General features: G+C 33.7%; 1 protein-coding gene across 17 annotated transcripts in view; it reads left to right on the forward strand.

Moving 5' to 3' along the window:
* Positions 1-27960, forward strand: part of LRCH3 (leucine rich repeats and calponin homology domain containing 3) — a 103099-nt gene that overhangs the window by 34984 nt on the left and 40155 nt on the right. For all 17 annotated transcript variants that reach the window (XM_019723651.3, XM_074330426.2, XM_019723655.3 and 14 more), the window contains exons 2-8: positions 10977-11121; positions 12600-12726; positions 15324-15429; positions 19503-19639; positions 20795-20904; positions 24427-24520; positions 26392-26512. In XM_019723651.3, coding sequence (XP_019579210.2) covers positions 10977-11121; positions 12600-12726; positions 15324-15429; positions 19503-19639; positions 20795-20904; positions 24427-24520; positions 26392-26512 — 840 coding nt within the window. The remainder of the gene's footprint in view (positions 1-10976; positions 11122-12599; positions 12727-15323; positions 15430-19502; positions 19640-20794; positions 20905-24426; positions 24521-26391; positions 26513-27960) is intronic.

The raw sequence follows: 27960 nt of genomic DNA on the forward strand, positions 1-27960 counted from the left end.
TAATCAGATTGTTTGGTTTTTTTGCTATTGAGCTGTATGAGTTCTTTATATATTTTGTATGTTAACCCCTTATCATATAAATGATTTGCAGATATTTTCTCCCATTCTGTAGGTTGCTTTTTCATTTTGTTGATGGTTTCCTTTGCTGTGCAGGAGCTTTTTAGTGTAATGTAGTTCCACTTATTTATAGTTGCTTTTGGTGTCAGATACAAAAAGTCACCACCAAGACCTATGTTGAAGAGCTTGCCACCTATCTTTTCTTCTGGGAATTTTATGGTTTCAGGTCTTACACTCAAGTGTTTTAATCCATTTTGAGTAAATGTTTGTGTATGATATAGATAGTGGTTGAGTTTCATTTTTTTGCATATGACTGGACAGTTTTCCCAGCACCATTTGTTGAAGAGACTGTTCTTTCCCATTGTATATTCTTGACTACTTTGTTGTAAATTAATTGACCATAGATTCATGAGTTTGTTTCTGAGCTTTTTATTCAGTTCCATTGATTTGTGTGTCTCTTTTTATGCTAATACCACTATTTTATTTATTATAGCTTTGTAATATAGTTTGAAATCAGGGAGTATGATGTTTCCAGGTTCTTTCTCAAGATTGCTTTGGCTATTAGGGGTTTTATTGCTTCAATGCAAATTTTAGGATTATTTGTTCCATATGTCTTTGAAAAATGCTATTGGGTTTTTAATCGGGATTGCATTGAATCTGTATATTGCTTTGGGTAATACAGACATTTGAAAAATATTAATTCATCCAATTCATGAACATAGAACATCTTTCCATTTATTTTTGTCTTCAATTTCTTTCGTTAATGTAGCTTCCAATATATAAGTTTTTCACCTCTTTGGTTAAATGTTTTCCTAAGTATTTTATTCTTTTTGATGCAATTGTAAATAGGATTGTTTTCTTGATATCTCTTTCTGATAATTTGTAATTTAGTATATAGAAACACACCAGACTTTCGTGTATTGACTTTGTATCTTGCAACTTTACTGAATTCGTTTATTAGTTATAAGTTTCTTGATGGAGTCTTTAGGGTTTTCTATATATAATATTATTTCATCTGCAAATAGTGACAGTTTTACTTCTTCTTTTCAAATTTGGATGCCTTTTATTTCTTTTTCTTGCACAGTTGCTCTGGCCAGGACTTCCAATACTTGAATAAAAGTGGCGGGCATGGACATCCTTGTCTTGTTCCTATTAAAATAGGAAAGTCTGTGAGCTTTTCACCATTAAATATGATGTAACTGTGGGCTTGTCATATATGGCCTTTATTATATTGAGGTACGTTCCCTCCCTTTGTTGAGACTTTTTTTTTTAAATTACAAGTGGATGTTGAATTTCGTCAGATGCTTTTTCTGCATTTATTTTGAACATTTGGTTTTTATCCTTTATTTTGTTAATGTGGTGTATCACATTGACTGATATGCTGATGTTGAACCATCCATGCATTCCTGGAATAAACCTTACTTGATCGTGGTGTATGATCCTTTTAATGTATTGTGAATTTTGTTTGCTAATATTTTGTTGAGGATTTTTGCATCTGTGTTCATCAGGGATGTTGAACTGTAATTTTCTTCTCTTGTGGCATCCTTGTCTGGTTTTGGTTTTGGATAATATTGGCCTTTTTAAATGAATTTGGAAGAGTTTCCTCCTCTTCTGTTTTTTTGGAAGAGTTTGAGAAGGATTGGTATCAATTCTTCTTTGCGTGTTTGCTAGAATTCACCAGTGAAGCTATCTGATCCTAGACTTTTTGGGGGGGGATGGGAGGAGGTTTGATTACTGATTTAATGTCCTTACTACTAATCAGTCTGTTCAGATTTCCTGTTTCATTAAAATTCAGTTTTCATAGGTTGTAGGAATACTAGGAATTTATTTCTTCTAGGTTGGCATATAATTGTTTATAGTAGTCTCTGCGATCCTTTGTATTTCTCTGGTATTAGTTGTAACATCTTTCATTTCTGATTTTATTTATTTGATTGCTCTCTTTTTTTCTTGGTGAGTCTAAAGGTTTGTCAGTTTTGTTTATCTTTTCAAAGAATCGGTTCTTAGTTTCATTGATGTTTTCCATTGTCTTTTTAGTCTCTATTTCATTTATTTCTGCTATAATCTTTGTTATCTCCTTCATTCTTTTTTTTTTTTAACCTTGGGGTTTGTTCTTAATTTTTCAGTTCTTTGAGGTGTGAAGCTAAGTTGTTTATTTGAGACTTCTTATTTCTTAAGGTAGACATTTATCACTATGAATTTCCCTCTTAGAAAATGCTTTTGCTGCGTCCCACAAATTTTGGTAAGTTATATTTCCATTTTCGTTTGTCTTAACATATTTTTTTATTTCTCTTTTAATTTCTTCATTGACCCATTGGTTATTCAGTAACATGTTGTTTAATCTCCACATATTTGTGAATTTCCCAGCTTTTTTCATTTAATTAATTTTTAGTTTTTACCATTGCAGTTGGAAAACATATTTGATACGATTTCAGTCCTCTTCAATCTATAAGACTTGTTTTGTGGCCTAACATATGATCTATCCTGGAGACTGTTACATATGCACTTGAGAAGAATGTTGCTTTTGGATGGAATGTTCTGTATATATCTTTTAGGTCCATCCATCTGGTATAAAATGTCGTTTAAGGCTGATGTTTACTTACTGATTTTTCTGTCTGGTTGACCTATCCTTTGATGTAAATGGGGTGTTAAAATTCACTACAATTATTGTATTGCTGTCTATTTCTTTCTGTATGTCTGTTAATATTTGCTTTATATATTTAGGTGCTTCTTTGTTGACTGCATAAATATTTACAAATGTTATATCCTCTTGTTGGATTGACCCTTTTATGATTGTGTAACGTTTTTATTTCTTTTACAGTCTTTGTTTTAAAGTCTATTTTGTCTGTTATAAATATAGTTATTCCAGCTTTCTTTTGGTTTCCAGTTGCAAGGAATACCATTTTCCATCTCTTCACTTTCTGTCTATATGTGCCCTTGCATCTAAAGTGAATCTCTTGTTGACAACATATAGCTGAGTCTTGTTTTTTTACCCATTCAGCTGCTCTGTGTCTTTTGATTGGAGAATTTGGTCTATTTACATATAAAGTTATTATTGGTAGATATGTACTTGTTGCCATTTTGGTTCATTGTTTATTGGCTGTTTTTGTAGTTCCTCTCTGTTCTTTCTTTTTTCTCTTGCTCTCTTTTTTATGGTTTCATGACTTTCTTTAATACTATACTTATATTTCTTTCTCTTTATTTTTTTGTGTATTTTCTATAAGTTTTTGCTTTGTGGTTACTGCAAGGCTTATGTATAACACCTTATATCTATAACAGTCTATTTCAAGTTGATAACTCAAGTTTTATCCAGTTCTGAATCTCAGCATTCTTTACTCTCTCTTCCCTGTGTTTTATGTTTTTGATACCACATTTCACATGTTTTTATCTTATGTGTCCCTTAACTAATTATTGTAATATAGTCATTTTTACTACTTTGGTCTTTTAACCTGCATACTGGCTTTATAAATGATTAAATCACTACTTTTACTATATATTTACTTTTCCAGTGAGATTTATTCTTTCATATGTTTTGTTACTAATTAGCACCCCTTTTTTTCAGCTTAAAGAAGTCCCTTTTCTTGTAAGGCTAGTTTAGTGATGATGAACTCCTTTAGCTTTTGCTTGTCTAGAAAACTCTTTTTCATTGGAAGTGTTTTTTTCTTCCAGCATTTTGAATATATCATGTCACTCCCTTCTGGCCTACAAAGTTTGTGCTTGAAAACTGCCAGTAGTCTTATGGGGTTTCTTTGTACGTAACAAGTTGTTTTTGTCTTGCTTCTTTTAATATTTGCTCTTTGTCTTTAACTTTTGACATTTTAATTATAATGTGTTTTGGTGTGGGTCTCTTTGGGTTCATCTTGTTTGGAACTCTGCTTCCTGGACCTGGATGCCTGTTTCCTTCTCCAGGTTAGGGAAGTTTCCAGTTACTATTTCTTTTTTTAAATTTTTATTGGGGAATATTGGAGAACAGTGTTTCTCCAGGGCTCATCAGCTCCAAGTCGTTGTCCTTCAATCTAGTTGTGGAGGGCGCAGCTCAGCTCCAAGTCCAGTCACCGTTTTCAATCTTAGTTGCAGGGGGCGCATCCTACCATCGCATGTGGGAATTGAACCGGCAACCTTGTTGAGAGCTCGCGCTCTAACCAACTGAGCCATCCGGCCGCCCCCAGTTATTATATTTTCAAACAAGGTTTCTGCCTCTTTCGTTCTTTCTCCTCCTCTTCCTCCTCCCCCTCCTCTTCCTCTTCCTCCGTAAATATTAGTCTGATGCTGTGCCATAAGACCCTTAATTTATCTTCACTTTTTTTCTTAGTTCTTTTTGTTGGTCTGATTAGGTGAGTTCCTCTGCCTTCTCTTTGAGTTGACTGATCCTTTTTTTTGCTTCATCTAGTCTGCTGTTGTACACCTCTAGTCTATTTTTCAGTTAAATTATTGTAGTTCTCAGCTCTGACTTCTGTTGGTACTTTCTCATATTTTCCATGTCTTTTGTTGAATTGTCACTGTGTTCATTCATTCTTCTCCACAGTTTGGTGTACATCTTTATGACCTTTACTTTGAATTATTTGCCAGGTAAATTACATACCTCCTTTTCATGAAGGTTTTTGTTTTCCTGAGGTCTTATCTCGTTCTTTCATTAGGAACATATTCCTCTATTTCTTCATTTTGCTTGACTCTCTGTGTTGGTGTCTATACAGTAGATGAAACAGTCACATCTGCTAGTCTTGAAGGAGTGGTATCATGTAGGTGAACCTTGTCATACACCCTTGCCCCAGCTTTGTTGTCTCTTAAACTTTTGTGCCTGTCCAAGCAGCCTATTATCTTTTTAATAGCTCCCTGTAGTTGAGGATATGCCAAGACCTGTGCTTGTCCCTAAGGGGAGGATCTAAGCACCCAGATCCAAGCTGTCTAGAAGCCATACCCTCAGGCAGCAGCTTTTAAAAGTATGCAAACATACGTAGTCCTGTGGGCCCACAAGCAAACCCCTTTGGCAGTGTCCCCTGGATGGCAGTCACAAAAATTGGGGCCCTAAATGAGTATATAAGCCCTTTTCTGGGAAATGCCAGTGACCTAGAGCAAGGCAGAGGGAAAGTGCCAAGATGGTGCCCACAGCCTTCATTCCTTGAGCACAGCTCCGTAGTCCACTACATGTGTGCCAAACCTGAATAGTGTCTGTCTGGCTGAAGCTCCAGGACAAGCAGAGAGGCCTCCTTCACAGAAAGACTGGGCAGTGTGCCTCAGCCTGATATCTGCAAAGTGCCTTGCGGGTGCAGCCTACCAAGAACCGTCTCCAATTGCCACTGTCCTGTGGGACCCAGGAGTACCAGCTCCCCAGTCACCAGAGCAAGGTGATTAAAAGAGTGTCCTCTGGGTGGCAGCAGACATATAAACCAGGACACCAGCGGTGTGTAAAGCTCCCCTCCAGGAGACACTGGCACTCTGGAGTGTGGCAGAGGAAAAGAAAAAAACATAGTGCCTGTCTTCCAAGGTCTCTGGAAAGGATGCTAATCAGCCCTTAGATGTGTGTTTAATTAGAAACCTACCCCTCAGTTGCAGCTATGATGATTAGCTAATAGACTTCTTACACAGAAAGACTGCGCCTCCTGGATCTCTTGCCTCTTGCTCAGCCCTGTGGGTGGGAACTGTTTTAAGAACTGTTTCTTACTTGGTTACCCATGAATATAATCCCCACTGTCTGCAGAGGCAGGCAATACAGAGATGTCCCCCGCAAGAGAGGTATGAGCTCCTTTCTGGTGACACTGATTATTACAGTCCCATGGGACCAGGAATGCAAGCTCCCCTGGCCTCTGGAGTCAAGCAGTCCAGCATGGCAAATTGAGAGCACAAAGATGGTTTGTGCCAGTCTCTGTCCCCAGAGAGTATTCCAGCAGGGTATAAAATATGTGTGTTGAATTAGATGCCTGCTCCTCAGGCCAATGCTTTAATATAAGCAGGTCAGCTTGCTTATAACTTTAAGTCTGTGTGTGATCAGCTGCCTCTTAACTGGGCCCTGGAGCAGGTAAGTCTGAGCACAGGGGCCATTTAAGAGCTGTCTCCCAGATTGCTGTAATCTTTTGGCTCTCAGGATGTGACCACGTTGGTTTTCAAAGTTTGATATCTTGGAGACTCGTCTCTCTCTCAAGAGCAAGTCCTAAAAGTTGATATACACTTCACTCATTGGGGAGAAGCTTTGGGTTTTCGAATTTTCTCCTTGATAGTGGACCTCTGTGCCAGGATAGGGTGTATGGTGAGATTGTGTCCCAGCCTCTCCTACCCTCAAAGTCATTTTTTTCCTTATTTGCCTTATGTGTAGTTGTCACTCAGCCAGTCTTTAGGGTTTTTAAGAGGCAGTTGTTCTGTATGTACCTGTAGACTCAGTGTGTCTCTGGGAGGAGGTAAGTTCAGGATCTTCCTATATTGCCATCTTGAACAGGAACTGGAATTTGTGCTGTTTCAAGCTGCTGAATTTGTGGTAATTTGTTACAGCAGCAATAGGAAACTAATACAGGAGACAAAACTATAAATTATTAAAGTGTTAAAACTATCAAGGAAATAATTACCACTAAAATCAGTATATTGGTTCCTCTTTTGGGGAGGGAAAGGCTTATGATTAGGAAGAGCTACATTGGGGCTTCTAGGGTACTGGCAATATTTTATTTCTTTGTGCATATACGTTTTATGCAGTTTTCTGTGTACATGAAGTTAATACACATTGCTTTTATAACCAGAGTTTTAAGAATGAAACATACCCACACTTCCACCACGTGATGATGATACAACGAGAAGCCTTACCTGACCGTGCTGACTTCCTGATCTTGGACTTTCAGCTTCTAGAACTGTAAGTTCAAAGTCAGGACTCAGCATGCACACACAGTGGGAAGACCATGTGAGGACACATCCAGAAGGCAGCCATCTGCAAGCCAAGGAGAGAGGCCTCCCCAGAAACCAACTCTGCTGGTATCTTGATCCTGGACTCCCAGCCTCCAGAACTGTGGGGAGAAGAAATGCCGGTGGAAGAAATTTCCAGACTCAGGCTGACCTCTGTTTCACTTTCTCCACTTCAACCTTCAAGGTGAAGAAACTGAGGCAAAAGAAATTTAAGTAACTTGACCAAGATCACACAGTTTGAAAAAAACAAGCCTAAGGCAAAAATAAAGTTGGAAAAATTTTTCAAAAATGACCAGAGGACGCAGAAGCTTCTGAAAGAGCAGAGAATTGATACAACGAGAAGCCTTACCTGACCATGCTGACTTCCTGATCTTGGCCTTTCAGTCACTCAGAGACACAAGAGGCAAACATGGAGAGTTGAGTGTTCCATGGACAAGAAAAAGCTGAAGTTCATCACCACCAAACCAGTATTACAAGAAATGTAAAGGGACTTCTTTAAGAAGAAGAAAGTATATATGAATAAAAAATTTTGCAAACAAAAAAAATTCTCACTGACAAAGGCAAACACGTAATAAAAGCAGTGGATCAACAACACTACAGCTAATACAAAGGTTAAAAGGCAAAAGTAGGAAGGTATGTGTAATTACAACAATAAATTAAGAGATATGCACAAAACACATGAAAAATGACAAATGTAAATGTAGAAAGGGAAGTAAAAATGGTAGTGATTTCAGAATGTGTTTGAACTTAAGCAACCATCAATTTGAAATACGCTGTTATAAACATAACTTGAAATATATGAAGTATCTGGTAACTATAAACCACAACCAAAATCTACAAGAGATATACAAGAAATAAAGAAAGGAATCCAAACACAACACTACAGAAAGTCTTCAATATACAAGAGAAGAGAGCAAGAGAATAAAAAGGAACAGAGTAGTACAGAAACAATCAGAAAACAATTGCCAGATGGGAGGGAGGTTGGGGATCTGGGTGGAAAAGGTGAAGGGATTAAGAAATATGAATTGGTAATTACAAAATAGAGACAAGGATGTAAAGTACATTTTAGAGAATACAATCAATAATATTGTAATAACTATACACGGTGTCAAGTGGGTGCAAAACTTACGAGGTATCACTTTGTAAGTTATATACATGTCTAACCACTATGCTATATACCTGAAACTAATATAATATTGAATGTCAACTAAAATTGAAAAATTTTTTTAAATTTTTTTTAAAGAATGAAACATCCATATTATTTTTAACTGCAGGTGTTTTTTTAAGGTTTTTTTTTTTCTCTTTTATCACATTTCTTTGGCTGTAAAATTATTTTCTCTTTCGGAGAGTAAGGCAAAAAATATCCTTTATAAACCAGTAGTACTTTGCAGTATTTTCCAAAATATAATCTATGATCCAACTAATTCAGCCTCTTTCATGAATTTACAGAATGTAAAAAAATTGTTCAGTTAACACAAAGAAGAAGATACTTGTCTTCCCAAATTGAAATCAAAATACAGTTTAAATGGGAGAACTTACAAGAACCCTTAGGCCAAAACTCTGGTTTCAAAAGTAGGCTATGTCATAAATTAGCTAATTATTTAAAAATTAAAGCGTACTTGTTTATTGAGATACATCTAAGCTTAGTGTGTATCTTGCTATCATTTTTTTCTCTCCTTAGTATAGAGACCAAAAAAAGATGGATGTTTTTTGTTTTCATTTTCCTTGATTTTAGGTAATTTAGCTTTGTAATACAAATATCAGGAAAACTAACTTTAAACAGCCCCTGCTTAAATTTAATTTGTTTCCTGCAGTTGTCATTTTGGAGGATAAATTTAAAAATTTAAGGATCAGTTTGCAGTTGAAGTAAATTACTTCCATTATTTCAACTTTTAAGATCATACTAATAAAACTTAAGTAGGAATTGGTAAAATGATTCTTGTTTTACTTTATATTAAAGAAATTATTTACGATGTGATTTTGTAGGAAATATTTAGTCTTCAGTATTTGATGGTCGCTGTTACTTGGGCTTGAACTTTTTCCTAATTATGGCAAGATGGTGGGCTGTTTCCCAACCTCAGTTACTATCACTTCAGAGTGAAGCACTGGGACTCATAGGCTAGTGGGACCTGTAGGGGATATGTGAGTCTGGGGGATATACTGGGATCCAGATGAAAACAAGAGGCTATTATCAAAACTTTTGAGTTCTCACAAAGCTGTGCCTCAGAGGGGAATCTTAGTTCCAGCACATTGTAGAGGTTGCTTCCATTATTTTGGTGCTAACGCTAGCAGCTTGACCTGAGCACCAAAGGTGAGACAAGGTATGAATTGGAAATAGAAAAGAATTCACACAAAGGAACTCCAGCAGCCAGAGAGGGGATCAATAAGGATTATGTCTAGAACAAATAACTTCAGAGAAATAGAACTATTGGAAGATATAGGTGACAAGTTTAACAAGCAAAACAAACATCCTGAAATTCTCAAGAAAAACAAACTGACATGCTTCCAATCATAGCATAGAAAAATTAAAAAGTGAGGGAAAAAAACCTTTTATGTATATTAATTTGCAGTGAGGAGAATTATTGTTGAGACTCTAATTCATGGTCTGGAACATTAAGTAGAAGAGTATACCAAGACAAAAAAAATAGGAAGAAGGAGAAAGAGCAAATTGAGGAGATGGAACAACTGAAAATATAATAGAGGAGAATTTCTCTGGATTAAAGAAGGATTGAAAGAGCCTGCTGAGTACCAGACCAGTGTTGGGGGTGCAGAGACAAAGAACAAGTTGCCTACACAGGAAAAATGTTCGCATATGTGCTGGACTACTCCATGCGACATATGAAAACTAGAAGGTAGTAAAATAACATCTACAGATTACTAAGAAAAGAACTTTACCTATTTCTAGCCAGAATATCATTCGCTTGTTATGATGAAAGCAAGATATTTGCAAATATGCAGCAATTCAGTCCACTACGGGAAGTTCTCAGTAAAGGACCCTCACAGATACCTCCCAACAGAGACTTTTAGATAGGGCAGAAGTAGAGAGAAAACAGTGGTGAGCAAATGAATCTCAGTACATTTAATTAAATCTAAATGGTTAATGATAGAGTGACTGTATTTCAACACATTCCTTTGTCCTCTACATTTCCTGAAAGTTTGCAGATGATATAGAAGCTTGCTTAGACTCAAGTTCGGTGCCTTTGGCAAGACCGTAAGTGGTGTACTATTCTAATGGGAAGCATATCATTTCTGGTTGTCTTTTTGTAAAGCTAACAGCCATTAATATTCAGTTCTAGATCCAATAATTCATTGAGGGTTGCAAAATGGTGATGGTCTATCATTTTTCATTTATAGTTAGAACACTTATATAGAGATGCTTCCTTTCATATAACTGTTTGGTTACTCAGTGATACAGTTCATATAGGGAAGGCAAAAAAAAAAAAAGATTTTTCCCCTTTATTAGTTTACAAGATAATGAATTGATTATCATCTTTTTAGGGTGGAGGGGGACATGTGTGATAGATTTTAATCCATTGCAGTTACTTTATTGAAACTCAAATTGTCTCATTTTTGGCCAGTGGGAGCAAAGATGGTTCCTGAGTCCTTTTGACATGAGCCTGATCATCTTTGGTAGAGAAAGAAACAGTATTTTTTGTTTTGTTTTGCTTTGCTTTGTTTTGCTTTTGGGAAGGTGAATTTTAGGGATGCGTTCATTTCATTGGATATTTGGTACTTAGTATGATCTTTGGTGTGATTTGTAGGCAGATATGCCTTAGAATTTGTGTTACTTGCAAAGAATAATAGTTTTTGTTTTTAGTATATGTACACTGAAAAGGAATCAACATTTCCCAGCAACAGGTGTAGAGTCGTGTGTTAAAATGGTTTATTGAATTAACAAATATTTGAATGTTTACTCTGGATCATTCCCCACAATAGGAACTGTGGGGAATTCAGACATTCACGAAACCTGCCTATTTAACATTTCAATAAAATAATTCCCAAAGATTGGTTTTAAACTTTATTTTTTTTTCTTTCAGATCTGTCACGAAATCGCCTGTCAGAAATTCCCATAGAAGCATGTCACTTCGTTTCTCTTGAGAATCTCAACTTATACCAAAATTGTATTCGGTATATACCAGAGGCAATTCTAAACCTACAAGCTCTAACATTCTTAAATATTAGGTAAGGATGTTTCTTTTTTAAAATACTTGGTTTTATGGTCTTTTCAATTTTCTCTTCCATTTCACTAAAATTTACATGATCTGTTCATATCAGCAGTATCCATACATGTTGTTAGGCTAAATTAACAGTATTTCCTATATCTCTTTGTGTTTGCAGTAATTAACAAATTCTAATATCCATTAGCCTAATAGGCTTGCAGCAGTCTTGTAGCATTGGTTCTCCAGTTACAGTTTCAAATAAGCTGAATTATATGAGAATAGTATATCTGTAATTGCTTTGTTTGGTTCTTGTGATTATGTATTTTTCTGTTAAGTTCTGAATGTATAAATGCATTTGTTCAACTCGTCTCCGTTTTTCACATCTTAGAAGAATTCGTTTGTTACTTTATTTCATTATAAAGTTATAAATGTTCATTGGAGAAAATGAACAAATGTAGAAAAATGTAAAGAAAATTCACAATATTTTATCTGAGTTATATAATTATAGATTATCTATTCCGTTTATCCAGGCTTTCAGTCAAATTTTTAAATGAGTTTTTCCCCTTGTCATGAAAGAATCCTTTGGAAGTATTTTTGTATGTAATCGTTTTATTGTATAGTTTATATACTTCGAAAACTCATTTTCCCTCTCAGATATTTAGTTTCTTTCAGTTTTTCTTTGCCATGATAAAAATAATACTAGTGAACAGTTTTATATGTAAATGTTTATTTTTCTCTTTCTTAAGATAAATGTCTAGGAGTAGAATTATAATGGGGTTAAAAATTGTAAGGGCTCATGATCTCTATTGGTTAAATTAGCAAAAGATCTTGAAAATGGGGGACCATTGGTCCTAAGGATTAAGAAGTTAAATCTACATAAGTAAAATTTTAACTTTTTATCCTTTGATGTTTTTATTTTTCTTTTAATTTTGGTTTGCTTATTTTTGTATAAATAAAAGATTCCTTACCTATACTTCTTTGATATGATATATTTAAAATCACAACCTGTCACTTGTTTTCCATAAAATTATATTTGGATCATAATTGCATTTGGTTATAATACTGTAAAGATGAGGGAAGTAGATTACAAAGACTTTTATGTTATTAACTGTTCTTTGGAAGGAAGAGGAGAGGATGATAGTTATCTACCCTATTTTTAAATCATTTTTTCTTATATAAATGTAATAAAATGATATGTTGTGTTTATATAGCACATCATTATTTACAAAGGTGTTTTATGGTACAAGTGCCTTGTAAGATAGGTAGGGGAGATATTAAGATCCTCAATTTATAAATGAGGAATCTTTGCAAGATGCAGATTAGCTAAATGCTGTGCCTACAGAGCCCAAAAGCTGGCAAGCTAAAGCTCAAATCTAATATCCTGTTTCTTCTTGCAAGACTTATATTTGTCATTTTACTGACTATAGGATGGGAAATCTGGAAATATTTTTCTCAAGTATTGGGCTCTGACTCTTCTCTTTTTGTCCTTACCCATTTTAGTCGGAACCAACTGTCAACATTGCCAGTACATTTGTGTAATTTACCCTTGAAAGTCTTAATTGCTAGTAATAACAAATTGGTCTCACTTCCAGAAGAAATTGGACATCTCAAACATTTAACAGAACTTGTAAGTTAACATTTTATTTTTTGATTGTCATATATATAGTGCCAAAAAATGTATATACATTTTTAAGAAAGCAAAACTGTAGTAAAATTGTGATACTCAATATATACCGATAACAAAAGATGAATACAAGTCACGTGTGACTTCTGCAATTACAAGAGGTGCTCAAAGTGGTTACCATCAGTGTCCAGACACTTCTGATTATGGTGAACTACTGCTTGAGCAACGTTGACCAATGTGTCCACTTGTAAACATTTTTTTGGTACCCCCGGTATACATAGTTATAGCATACTCTTTTATATGGTAAAGATCTATTATTAACATGTGTTTTTATGTTCTTTTCAAGTATTGATAATGAAGTTTCACTGATTGATCAATACTCCAGTGGTTTGGCCCAGAATTAAGATGGAACTGAAAGTACAGGTCTAACAGGCCCACATGAAGTGGGGAAAGGTCATTAGAATTAGGTTCTAACCAATATTAAGTGATTTCTCTGTTATTAAACTTTTGAGGTATAAATTAATAATGCATTTGAACTTTTAGAATTAAATCTTTTAATAGCATCAATACTCTGATTTTTGGTTTGCCCCTATAGGGAAATGGACACTACAAAGATCAGGCTTATTTTTTTACCTTAACATGGCATCTTTAGAACCTATCTCCTAAAATAATCTATTCTTTACTGCTTTATATTTCTAAGAAGCTTAACCTTCACCTACTAGTCTTTGTTACTCTTGAGTACTTATTTCTGGGCATATAAGACTTTTCTCTTTTAACCACCACAGTAACATTATGGATTGAATACTATAATTATCATCATATTATAGCTGAGAAAACTAGCACTCAGGTTAAGTAATTTGCCCAAGGTTCCATAACTGAAGTAGAATTTGAAGTAGAATTTGGAGTCTACCTTAACTCCAAAGCCCATGTTTCATATTTCTGAAATGGTCAAATACAATTATGTCCATTGAGATTTGGGAGTATAGTTCCATGTAAATTTATTAACAAAGATGAACATCATATAAATGAATACTATACACATATATTCTAATTGGACCTCATTAGCTCACTTTTTTCCCCAGGTAGATTATGAATATAAAAGGTCACATGTAAAAATTCACAAATAAAATCTAGAGTCTAGATAGTAGATTGCTGTTTTGGAGCCAGTTAGATCGAGGAAACAATGTCCAAAATGTATGTTTGTTGGGGTTTCTTCAGAACTTGGGTTAATAACATGAACTAGTAGTAAATTATACTCATTAAAATTCTGATTTTCAAATCATTTAAAATTTCTGTTTCTACTTACTGAATCCTAGATACTTAACAGATAGATACGTCTCATAAAAGGCGCCTTTAGCTTTCTATAAGACGTGACTTGATACCCTCAGTCATACAAACAGCTTGTGGCAGCGTAAGAATTAGTTAGTAATCCTAAAGCTCCTGATTCCACTTGATGGTCTTTCTGCAACATCCTTATTCATTTTTTTAGTGAAAGTAAAGTGCTATCTTTCAACATAAACATTTTCTGAGAGAAATACTATAGATTGCTGTTACCTTCTGGCTCAGGCTCAATTTTCCTAGTCTTTCAACTTCTTTTAAAACACTTTTAACTTTGATGCCTAGAGCACTGGACTAAGAAGTTTAGCTTCTTATTCTACTTAAGTCATTAATTGGTAGGAAAAGTAAAAATAGTGTTTTCTCTAAAAATATTTTGGAATAATTTAAAAATAATATCTGAAGCTTAAGTTTTAGGTTAAGTGCTCTTTTCTAACAGTAAGTCTATTACTATTTTCTTTTTACTCATTGGAGGAATCTTAAGTGTTAATGTAGCATCTTGGCGCTTTCATTAACCTAGGCAGGTTCCTGCTGCCACACATGGATGTACACATTCTGGCTGTTCTCAGCATTACGGAATCCTGGATATATCAATTTTGTAACCTATAATCATTCTGTTCTCAGAACTAGTAGAATTAGAATCAAGCTATTTACCAGAATACCAGAAGGCCTTCCTAATATGTATTGGAATCAGGTTGATCAGATGCTAATAAAGAATTATCTGGTTTTTCTATAGCCTTTTGAGCTATGTGTACTTATTATTTTCTCTTCACTTGAAGTTTGATAAAGAATGATTTGAATCATCTTCAATGCATTTTTATTTTACATTCTTGAACAGTTGAACTGGTATTTTGAAAATGGAGTTGTCTCAAATAATTTTATTATAATTTGTATGTTTTCTTCTAGTTTCATTAGCACAATATAAAATAAGAATATTGTTCTAAATAGATGTTGTTATACTTTTTTACATTTTACTTTTTCACCAGCATATTTAGTATTTGGTTTGATAGTCTAGGCTTCCTACCCACATCTTAAGTCATTTAATTTTAGTTCTGCTCACAAAATATATAATATAGAATTATTAAAAAACCTGTACATTTTTAAAGTTAAATGCTAGTACAAACTATAGAATTATTCTTGGACACAGAATCATAATTTTTTTTTTACAACTAAGAGTGACTGCAGATACAACCTCGTTTTGTAGTTTAAAGCAGGCAAGTTTGTAATATTAGAATAATTCTTTACTTTGTATCTTTTTGAAATAGGATGTAAGCTGCAATGAAATTCAAACAATACCTTCCCAGATAGGTAATTTGGAGGCATTGAGAGACCTTAACATTAGAAGAAATCACTTAGTACGTTTGCCTGTAGGTAAGAAACTGTAAAATAATTGTTTTATTATTATTTGTGTTTTATTTTAAAGATCTCTCAGGCTGATGGGCACAAGACAAAAATGTATAAGAGTTACAGCCAGTTTTTGAGATGTAATGGTTTATTTAATATGTTATCTGTTCTATTCCATTGTGAATTTTAAAAGTTAGACTCTTCAGTGAAAAGTTCGATATTGACCAGTGATTGTATTTTTAGATCTTGTCAACTGATGTAATTGATAACTCAGGGTAGCGTCACTAGAAGTTTCACTGGAAGTTTCAGTGGGACATGGGAGACTTAGAACACATTTTTGATAAGGGGATAGTTTAATACAATGAAAAACATTCCTGAAATTAATACTGACTTAAAAATGGACTTGCCTTGAACTTAATAACTTTATCCTTCACTGGAAGTATTCAAATAGAGGCTAATTAACCATGTGCATGTGATGCCTAGCGTGAATAATGAATGGAGTGAGAGACTGCACTAGGAGACCAGTTAATTTAAGCTGACTATAAGCCCTGGTATATGTATTCAAATGATAAAAATGATTAAACAAATTAAGTATAACTTATCTTTCAAAAATTCAAATTCATAAAAGAAAAAGCTATCAAAGTAAAAATGGGGAGAAATATTATTTTATTAGATCAGAATATATGTTTCTTTAATTTTATTATGGAACAGTTCCCATATATAAATGAGAGCAATGAATCAGCCAGCTACAGTAGTCATCAGCTCATGGCAACTCATCTGTACTCCCACCCACTTTCCCTTACTCTAATTTGAAACAACTTACAGAAATTCATCTGTAAACATTTCAGAATGTAATTCAGAAAGATAATGAATCTTCAGAAAGTGTTTTCATGACAGTGATTCTCTAGGTTCTTTGACTTTGACAAAACACGACTTCTAATGTATAATAAATATTGAATTAGCTAGTGATATTTTTGCTTCATCATAGAATCAAAATGTTTATGTCAATTTGATCTAGTATAATATTTAGTTCTAACATACTAGGGTAGCCTTGATATTTTGGATCCCAAGTAGGCATCTCAGAAAGTGATTTTTCTAGTCCACTTTTATACACTTACTGTAACCACACTACCCAAAATCCTGCATCTCTTTCCTCTCACTCGACTTGTCCAGTAACCTTTACACCTTTTATCTTCAGAGCCTTCCTGATTTTTTCCTGGTCCTGCATTCTACTGCCTCAGGAATGTGAATGAAGGCCTCAGTAGAACTGACCAAAATCATGACGTAGGACCTTGTAACCCCAAATTTTTATCTAGGATCCCGCCTCTACTCAGGACCCACCTACTGCAGCTGATCTCTAAAGGCTTACTAATGTAATAATACTAACTTCCTGTGAAATCGGTCAATGAAAACATTGGGGTTTTGGTAAAAATTTGGGTTTCAGATGACAATTGCAGTCTAATAGTTTTATCATCTAATATACTCCTATATCTTATTTTGAATGCATATTACCAAGAAAATTGTGAAACTGACAAATATTTTCTTTTTTTCAAATCAGTTTATCTTGTAATCTCAGCATATTCAATTAAACTGAGATGACAGGAAAGCTTTATTCCAATAGCCACACAAGTTAGTATGCAAGTTCATGTTAATTAATTGGTCATCTCTAACATAATTTTGTAGATATTACATCCTTTGTTATATTGCCATTTTTATTTTAAATTAATTTTAATTTTTATCAAATAATATATCATTCAAAAAGTCAAATAGTATTGAAAAGCTTAAAATGAATAATAGCATTTCCCTGCCTCAACCATTTCCTACTCCCCCACCCCAATATTCATTGGCCAGAAGCATCTACCTTCAATTCTTTTGACTCTTTCTACTGGTATTTGCTGACATATTTCTAATGATGTGCTTTTATAGTTGTTGCCGGATTTAACAAATTTGACACTCGTGTCAGCTTCCTGTTATAGTAGATGAGGTTTAACCTCCTTACATTATTACCATCATACCTTTACTTCCCTCCTGGCATCTTTCCAGTGTAGTTTTATCACAACTTTTGATTAAATCGTTAATTGTTTACATTATTATGACTATATAAATATTGTTCCCTGCCAATTCAAGTGATGTACTCTGATTTCATTGTCTTTCTTGTATATCTTGTTTTTGTTGTTTTTTAAGAGTTAATAACTCCTTTTTTTTTTTTTGCTTATTTTTTTCATGTTTCTATGGCTAATTCCTCTTTCTTTTTCCAGCAGCCTTATTAGTCAAACCATTAGATTATGTATTATCTTTTATTCCCTGCATATTTCCCTCCTTCAGCCTCTTCCAGTCTGGGCTGGTGATTCTGTTACTGCTGCCCAGCTTTCTTCTGTATTAAATACTCTTATTCCTGGACTCCATGTTTTCCTCTTTCTTGCTTTTTTTAATTTTTTTATTTTGGCTTTATTGAGATATAATTGACAAGTAATTCCTTTATCTTTCTTTACACTCTTGTTTTGCTGGAGGGTATCTTCTAGTAGTTTCCTGAGAACATGTCATGGGAAAACATTTTTTTGAGACTTTACTTGAAAATAAATATCTTTATTCTATGCTCACCCTTGATTAATAATTTGGTTATAGATTCTAGGTTGAAAATAATTTTCAGATCTTTTTTTCACTTTTAGCTTTCAGTGTTAAAAATTAGTGGTTGAAAATGTGATGCTATTCCTAATTACATTGCATTGCTTGTGACCCATTTTTTATCTCTGGAAGATTTTAAGGTCTTCCCTTTTTTTTTTAACTGCTTTGACATTTTATAATGATGTGCCATAATTTGAGTTGTTTTAATTCATAATACTAGATACTTGGTGGGCCTCTTTCCAAACCAGAGATTCACATCTTTCATTCTGGAAAATTCTTATATTTCTTTTTGATAATTTCCTGTTTTCTGGTTTCTCTGTTCTCTCTTTCTGAATTATTTTGAATTGGATATTGAACCTCTTTAATTGATGCTTTGATTTTTCTTATCCTTTTTGTAGTTCATTTCTTTGTCATTTTGGTTTACCATGTGGTGAACAGTTCCAACCACATATGTTCTAACCATTATTCTGAAGTTTCAGTTTCTGCCATCATATTTTTCATTTCTCAGAATGCTTATTATTCTGTGATTTTTATAAAACATTCCTTTTTTGTTTCGATAATTCAGTATCTTATTTCTCTGAAATTAGAGATATTAGTTCTAGTTTTTCAAAGTTTTCTAGTAGTTCCTATATGTTACTTCTTTCTTCTGAGTTCCTCATTTCAATTGGTTTGTGTGTTTTGATTTCCATCTTACATGTTGAAGGCTTTTCCAAATGTCTGTGGATCATAAACTATCAGTATAGAGCTGATTAGAAGTTCCAAGCATACTGGGCAGCAATTGTATCATGATAATTAAGCAGCAAGCTGGTCATTTAGGGAGGGGGGGAAGACTCCATGAGTATCTAAAGGCCTTTTATATGGGACTGTATAGTTTCTCCGGAGAATGATGTTTCATTTCTTCTACATTGTTGTGTATATTCCTAACTACTGACATTCAAGAACTGGGGATGGAGTGGGGTGGGGTAGGAAAGTGCTGAGGTCTTGCCATTAAGTATGTAGGCTTTCACTTAAATCTTCCATTTTCAACTGACAACTCATCCTGACTTTCCATTATGCCTGGTGTCACTGAATTCAGAGCCTTTCAGTTCAGTTGCACTAGAGAATAATTTGTTGACATCTGTGGTGATTGGAGAGCGGTAGTGCCCTTGCTGTGTGAGTGGGGGTTGGGAACCTATGCATCTCTAACTTGTTCTTTATATAGATTTACATATAACCCCTTTGTATCCCCATCTTTCTATGGTATCAGTCCTCCGACTTTCTGAAGTTCTGTGTGGGATCAAACAGCTAGCTTTTCATTAGTAATCCCATCTGTAAGCAACTAGATTTCATTTTGCAACACTTTGCTATATCACTTAATCACTAAGAAAGAATGGAGGTAAATACTTAATGTTAAATCCACTATATTTAACTAGAAGCTCCTATAAAAATTGTCTAGTTCTGAAATGTCATTAATTGTTCATTTTATCTCCCTGCAGAGCTGGCAGAGTTGCCTTTGATACGGTTAGACTTCTCCTGCAATAAAATTACAGCAATCCCTGTTTGTTATCGGAACCTCAGGCACCTACAGATGATCACCCTAGATAACAACCCACTGCAGTCTCCTCCTGCACAGGTAAACCGTAGTTGATTTGAAGTATGTTACGAACTTTTTTGACAAAGGATGAAATTTTAAACTTAAGTTACATGTATTTATCTTTTTGTTGGAAATTAAGTTCTTTTAAAATAAATTCACACACATATGTATTCTTTAGAAGCTTTGAATAAATGAGGTGGAAGGTGGGTACTGTTTCCAGAAGTGTTTTTCCTTTCATTAAACTGACATTTTTTTTTTTAAGATGTGGGATTCTTCCTTAAAGTTTTTTCTAATAAAATTTGAGTTAATTTCTTTTTAGTAAAACTTGATTGTAGACTATGTAAATGCTAGAGACAAGTAAAAATACTTAGCTTTCAGAACTAAAGATTATCAGTGCATTTCTTCTGACCATTGTTTTTGTACCTTCCTGTTTTCTAAAATCTTAAGTTCTTCATTTAGTTAGTTTGGTCATTTGTTTATCAGTGACTGAAATGAAACTATTTAATAATAAAGTAATTATAAGGTAGTGTTATATATAGACTTTAGACATCCAACAATATAAAAATTTTTTATCAGCCTGTCTTTCACTGTAGCTTTTTTTACCCTACAATCAATTGACGGTATTTACAGGCCTCTGTATGGCAACTATAAAACTTTATGAGTAAACTTCATAACTATAGAAGGGTCTCATAATCCTGAAGAATTTATGTTTTGACTTTGTCAACAGGTAGCAAAAGAAACATACTATATAGCTTAATATTTAATTATTTCCTCTTTTCTCTCTTATAGAAAGTACCATTGAAAACATAATTGTACATGATTGTTGCATTCCTAAAAGCAAAAGTTGCTAATATAATCCATGGGGGAGTAATGCTTTAAATCCCTGACTATGCCTAACTAATTAGTGTGATGCATTTACTTGGTATTCTGTTTGTAATCATAAATTATTTTTTATGTTACTGAAACTTGCTAGTGACTAGAAAACAAAACTTATATTTGTATCACTTGAACACCTAAAATAACAATATAATTTGTTATGAGTATTAGATTTTTAATATTACTATATATACTTGATAGGAATGCCTTCTATTTTTAATATACATTAAGTAAATAGCTGATTGTGATTTTAAAAAAGGGATACATATATTTCAGATGAGTAATAATTTGGTTGAATTTATTTGTTACTTGATTTAGATATGCATAAAAGGCAAAATCCACATATTTAAATACCTGAACATACATGCTTGTAAGATTGCTCCAGATCTGCCAGATTATGATAGGAGACCTTTGGGTTTTGGCTCCTGGTGAGTATGTTCTGTTCTTTTATCTGTCGTATTCTATCTTACAGAGAATCAAATACACTGCACCCTGATATCTGCCTGAGTGTTTAAAGGGAAATAACCTATTTTGACACTGTTTTTCTCCGAATGCTTATATTAAGTCAAAGTTGATTACATAGATGTGACAAAGTGTAGTTCTAAATTAGGATTTCTGAACTTCAGCACTGTTGATATTTTGGACCAGGTAATTAATTCTTTGTTGTAAGGAGCTGTCCTCTACATTGGAAGATGGTTTCTGTAGCATTTGCCCAGTATGACAAACAAAAATGTCTCCAGACATTGCCAAATATCCCCTGGAGCACCCCCAGCTGAAAACCTCTGGTTGGAGTGACTTGAATACTAACCTTGACTCTGCTATTAAAACTAGCTCTGTGACTTAAGGCAAGTCACTCATACTTCCGGGGCTTCATTTTTCCCATAGGGAATGAAGAGGTTGGATTTGATGACCATTAATGTCACCTCAAAATCTTTTAATTTGTAAACCCCTCAGCTACATAACACCTGACTTATAAGGTCATCTACTTGGCATTCCCAACCATCTGGAACATAAGTAGCAGGAATTAAATTCAAAAGGCCTTTAAACAGACAAAACAGACGTCTCAGTGAAGGTGCAATAATTCTCAAACTTTACCAATTCTCAAACTTTATCAATAAAATAATTGACAAGGTATAAAAACTATCTCACTTTCACATAGAGTTTTTTGTTTCTTCTGTTTTTAGTTCATATAAAGTTTTCACTTTATGTGAAAGGCATGTGATTAGAAATATAACCTTATTTTACAAAAATTAAGTGACTTCTTTGAGCTAACAGTTGGTAAGTAGTAAAACTGGTACCTTATCTGTGAAATCCAAGTGCGTTGCTCTTTCCCTGTACCTTAAGTTCTAATTCATTGTGACAGTATGACATAATAATTTTTTTAAAGTTATGTACATGAACTATGTAAGAATATATGGAATACAAAATTCAATGCCAGAAGAACACTTTTAAATTTGTATCAGTGAAAGTTGTTTTGCAACCTAGGCAGCCTTATTAAATAAAATGCTAATAGACCGTTTTTTAAAAATAGACTTTATCATGTTTTAGATTTCTAATTAAGCTAACTTTTAAAAGTATGTTTAAGAACAAGCAAAAACTAAAGCTATAAAACTTTTAGAAGAAAATAGAGAAGAATATCTTTGTGACTTGAGACAGGCAATGATTTCTGAGGACACAAAGCAATAAATGTTAAAAAAGAAATGATAAATTAGATTGCATCAAAATTTAAAAAATAAATAAAAATAAAAATAAAAGCATCTATCATGAAAAGAAAGTATTAAGAAAATGAATGGCAAACCACAGACTGGAAGAAAATATTTGCCACATATGTATGACAAGGACTTATAGCCAGACTATCTAAAGACTACCTGCAATTTAATGGTTAAAAAGATAAACAACCCAATTATGGACAAAAAGACTTGAATAGACACTTCACAAAGAAAGATATAAAAATGACCAATAAGCACACAAAAAAAGTGCTCAACATCATTAATCATCATGGAAACACAAATTAAGTCACAATGAGATACCACTACATACCCACTAGAATGACTAAAATTAAAGTGACAACACTAAATGTTAGGATGTGGAGAAATCAGTGCTATCATACTTTGCTTATAGAAATGGAAAAATGGGGCATCGCTTTAGCAAATTTACAAATAATAAAATTCATTCATTTTAAGTACGCAGTTCAGTGAATTTTGGTAAATGGATACAGTCATGAAACTTCCAACACAATCAAGATACATAATATTTCCATCACCCTCATTCCCATTTATATAAGTCCTTTCTCCCTACCATCAGCCCCAGGAGACCACAGATCTTTCTGTCAGTATAGTTTTGCCTTTTCTAGAATTTCATATAAATGAATCAAAACATTATGCAGTGTTTTATGTCTGGCTTCTTTTACTTAGCAAAATATTTTCAGGATTATTGATGTTACATTTACAAGGGGCAAAAGATTTAAACATATTACGAAAGAGGATGGTGACCAAAAAGCACTTAGACTGACAGTACAAATCGCAACTGGAACTCAAATACATTATTGATGGGAATGCAAAATGATACAGCATTCCCACCAGACTGGCATTTTTTTATTTAAGAACAGATTGTCAGTTTTTATTTAAAAGTTAAACCTATACTTATTCATCCATTCCACTCCAAAGTATTAAAAACATCAAGATTTTCACTGACATGATGCTGAGCAAAAAAAGAGTACATATGATTCCATTTTTATGAGTTCTAGAATAACTAAAACTAATTGTATTACTTTTCTATTGCTGTTATAACAAATTACCAAAATCTTAGAGGCTTAAACAGCACAAATGTACGTATTATCTTACAGTTCTCTGTGTCAGAAGTCTAAATCTTGGTCTCATCAGGATGCTGGCAGAGCTGCATTCTTTTCTGTGGGCTCTCAGTAGGAAGCATTTCCTTGCCTTTTTTAACTTCTAAAGGCCATTTGCATTCCTTGGCCCTTGGTCCCCTTCCTCCATCTTCAAGCCAGCATTGCATTGCACTGACTGCTTCTTCTATCTCCCTCTTCAACTTTTAAGGACCCTTGTGATTATATTGAGCCCATTCAGATCATTCAAGATAATCTCCCTATTGTAAGGTCTACTGTTTAGCAACCTTATTTCTCTCTGCAACCCTAATTCTCCTTTGCCATGTAAAGTAACATATTTACAGGTTCCAGGAATAAGGTCTTGGACATCTTTGGGGACCATTCTTCTGCCTTCCACACTAATGTAAGGTGAAAAAAATCAGAATGGTGGTTGTCTCTGAGGAGCACACAGTGGTGGGGTGAGGAAAATTGGGAAGAGATGTGTGGGAATTTTCTGCCAAAGTAGAAATATCCCATATGATAGAGGTATATGTTACAAAGATTATTTGTCAGAATTGCACAGCTAAGATGTGTACATTTCAATGTATGTGAATTCTACCTTAAAGAGCACTATTAAAAATAAACAATTGAAGGGGGCATTTGGGATTGGGTGGAGGAATAGATGAAATAAGAATGCAGAATGTTGATATCCTGTTTCCCTGAAAATAAGACCTAGCCGGACAATCAGCTCTCATGCGTCTTTTGGAGCAAAAATTAATATAATACCCAGTATATAATATATTATAATATAAGCCTGGGTCTTATGTTAACTTTTGCTCCAAAAGACGCATGAGAGCTGATTGTCTGGCTAGGTCTTATTTTCGGGGAACACGGTATTTTTGAAGCTATTAATGAGTACCTGGGAGGTCATTATACTATTCTGTTTACTCTTTTAATTTGGAATTTTTCATATTAAAAATTTAAAGAATGCCAATTTAGCTCTATGTAGTTAAGTTCCTAAATGCCATGAAAATGTTTATTAGTAAAATTGCATCTTGATTTATTTAAAATGTTAATTTTTAAAACATGAAACTTTGCAGTAACATCTAAGGTCTCTTTTCGGCAGCCACGAAGAACTGTACTCAGGTCGCCCTTATGGAGCTCTCGATTCAGGTTTCAACAGTGTGGACAGTGGTGATAAGAGATGGTCAGGGAATGAAGTAAGTATTTCTTTTATTCTTCATGTTATAACTCCTGATTAAGAGGGAAATGATGAAAATGGGAAGTCTTAATTGGATTCAATTTCTCATTATATAAAATATAAAAAAGTCAAGGGAGGGAAAAATCCACAGTCAAAGCATCCAAAAATGGAATTATGTTTCTTTACCATCTTTTTACTGTGTTTGTTTTACGTATTTGTTACCTCATTGTCTTGTATAAATAGTTTTGTATCCTGGAAAGCCAAACAGGAACTGAGCCAGTTACAACTGAAGCCTGAAATTTGAGTTGTTGTTGTTTTTTTCATTAAAATTTTTGGGGAGACAATGGTCAACCGAACTACATAGGTTTCAAGTGTACAATTCTATATTACATCATCTATATATCACATTATGTGTTTACCACCTAGAGTCAGTTCTCTTTTCATCACCATGTATTTGACCTCCTTTACCCTGTTCTACCATCCCCCCTCCTCCCTTACCCTCTGGTAACCACTAAACTATTGTCTGTGTCCATGAGTTTTTGTTTCTTCACTTGTTGGTTTCGTTCCTTTGTTGTTTTCAGTTTTATATACCACATATCAGTGAAATCATACAGTTCTCCACTTTTTCTGTCTCACTTATTTTGCTTAGCATAATAATCTCAAGATCCATCCATGTTGTTGCAAATGACAGTATTTCGTCTTTTCTTATGGCAGAGTAGTATTCCATTGCGTATATATACCACATCTTCTTTATCAAATCATCTATTGAAGGACACTTCGGTTGTTTCCATGTCTTGGCCACTGTAAATAATGCTGCAATGAACATCTGAGTACATATATCTTTACAGATAAATGTTTTCAGATTTTTTTGGGTAGATACCCAGGAGAGGGATTGCTGGGTCATGTGGTAATTCTATTCTTTTGTGAGGAACCTCCATACTGTTTTCCATAGTAGCTATACCAATTTACATTCTTACCAACAGTGTATGTGGGTTCCTTTTACTCCACAGCCTCTCCAACACTTGTTATTACTTGTCTTGTTGATGATAGCCATTCTGACTGGGGTGAGGTGATATCTCATTGTGGTTTTGATTTGCATTTCCCTAATAGCTAGTGAAGTTGAACATTTTTTCATGTATCTGTTGGCCATTCGTATGTCTTGTTGGGAGGGGCTGGGTAATCTTGAGCAGAAGTGGTAAAAGGGTGAGAAAATAGGACTATAGACTGATGGGTAATGAGATGGGAACCTTAGTGAAGAATAGTCGCATGTTCAAGATAAACAACTTTCTTAGCTAATTATATCATTTTTCTCTTTCATTTAATTACTAGTATTATGTTTTTCTTTAAAATTACTAAGGTATAATATTTTAGCTGTAAATTAGGTTAAGTGATTAAATAAACTTTTATTAGCAAGACCTACCATTTATAACATTGTTTCATTGGGAGTCTAAAGCAAATTAATTTTAGACAACAGCCGATTTGTAATTTGTAATTGCTTGTGTATTTATGTGTGAATGGGTGTGTACATATTTTTGGCTGTATCCATACAGATACATGTAGACATGTATCTATCTATATGTAGATACTGTAAATCCATGTACATATGTATATTTATAGAGTCCTATATACCTTTCTAGTTCTTTTTTTAAATTGTGGCCAAATACACATAACATAAAACTTACTATTTTAACCATTTTTAAGTGTATATTTCAGTGGCGTTAAGCACATTGACATTGTTGAGAACCTGTCACCATGATGCATCTCCAGAACTTTTTTGCTATTTCTTCTTAAATATAAATTGTAATGGTTTTATATTGTTTCCATGCTTTAAATACTCTGTAGTCTAAAATTTGGAATGATGATTTTTAGTGTTCCTGCTATTTTTTTAAGCCTACAGATGAATTTTCAGATCTGCCTCTTCGAGTAGCAGAAATTACTAAAGAACAAAGACTACGAAGGGAAAACCAGTACCAGGAGAATCGCAGCAGTTTAGTAGTAACAAATGGTGGAGGTAAGCGTAATTCCTGATGACATCTAAAGTCTTGATAATTACTCTGACTTTTTTATGTGGTTTTTTTCACACCCACTTCTTTTATTTGTGTATCTATAGCTTCTTCAACTCTTCTTTTAAAGATTTCCTCTTCTCATTTAATTGGGAAAAAATATTTTCTATTGGTATTAAATTTTAATTTTTGCAGGCTTGCAGTTAAAATACAGTACTTCTCTCTTTTTATTTTGGGAGGAGACTTTGTTAAAGACTGTTTACTTGGGGTAGATCTTTGTTAATTTTGATTTAACCACGATCTTCTTTTGAAGTACTGTTCTCCTTTTTAAAGATTCTCTTTGTAGTCATTTGACCTCTTTCAGTAATTCAGTGCACTTTTTGATTACCTTTACTTTCATCTGGAATTGTACTCTTCAGGGACATCTGAATATGAGTTTTCCTTATTCTGATATTTTAAAATTTGTGCTTTAAATTAAATTGTTTTTTAATTTTAAAATTGTTTTTATAATTCATTAACAGACAGAGCTCTGCTTCCTTGTGCTTCCGAGGCAGACTCTTGACTTTCTTCATTCTGTTCAATATTGCTTTAGTGTGAATTACCAAATCCTAATTTTTGAATTTTGAAGGCCAATATATAAGGGAGAAATGACTTTCATTTTCCAGAAATCTGTTATATTTGAGAAGAACTTTCATCTCTGAATGATAATTTCCATTATGTGGTTTGCTATCTGTTTTTCCTTACCATCTTATATTCTTTTTTTACTCCTGTCACTTATCATTTAATTCATATTTCAGTAGTTTTCTTTTTAATCTTGCTTGCATATGAGATATCTTTCTCATTGGCTTATTTCAGACTTAAAATAATGTCTGTATCTGTGCTGTCCAGTGTGGTAGGCACTAGCCATATTTGGTTATTGAGCATTTGAAATGGGGCTTTTCTGAATGAAGATGTACTATAAGTGTAAAATGCACATCAGATTTTGAAGCCTTTGCATGAAAATAAAAGAATATAAAATGTTAATACTTCATATTGATTATATATAGTAATGATAGTGTTTTAGATATATTGGACAAAGTAAAATATATTAAAATTAATGTCACTATTTTTATGTGGGTTTTTTTTAATGTGGCTATTAGATAATTTAAAATTACATATGTGGTTCACTTTTGTGGCTTACATTTTATTTCTCTTGGATAGTGTTTGTCTAGATAGTATGAAAAAGTGATGTTGCTTTTTTGGGAAGTAGTCATAAAATAAACCATTGATTTACTTATACAAATTGTAGCACATTAAACAAAATGTGTTTATGTATCTGGTTTCTAATGTGGGTATAGAGTTATAACCTTTTCATCCTTTTGCCTATTAAGATAATTCTTATAAACTAAAAATTTATTTTTATATTAACTGTAATCATGGAATTGTTTAGAAAAAATTGCATCAGAAAACTAAATTG

The sequence above is a fragment of the Rhinolophus sinicus genome, chromosome 17 (assembly GCF_057876585.1).
Source record: "Rhinolophus sinicus isolate RSI-liver-muscle chromosome 17, RSI-T2T, whole genome shotgun sequence".
Taxonomy (NCBI): domain Eukaryota; kingdom Metazoa; phylum Chordata; class Mammalia; order Chiroptera; family Rhinolophidae; genus Rhinolophus; species Rhinolophus sinicus.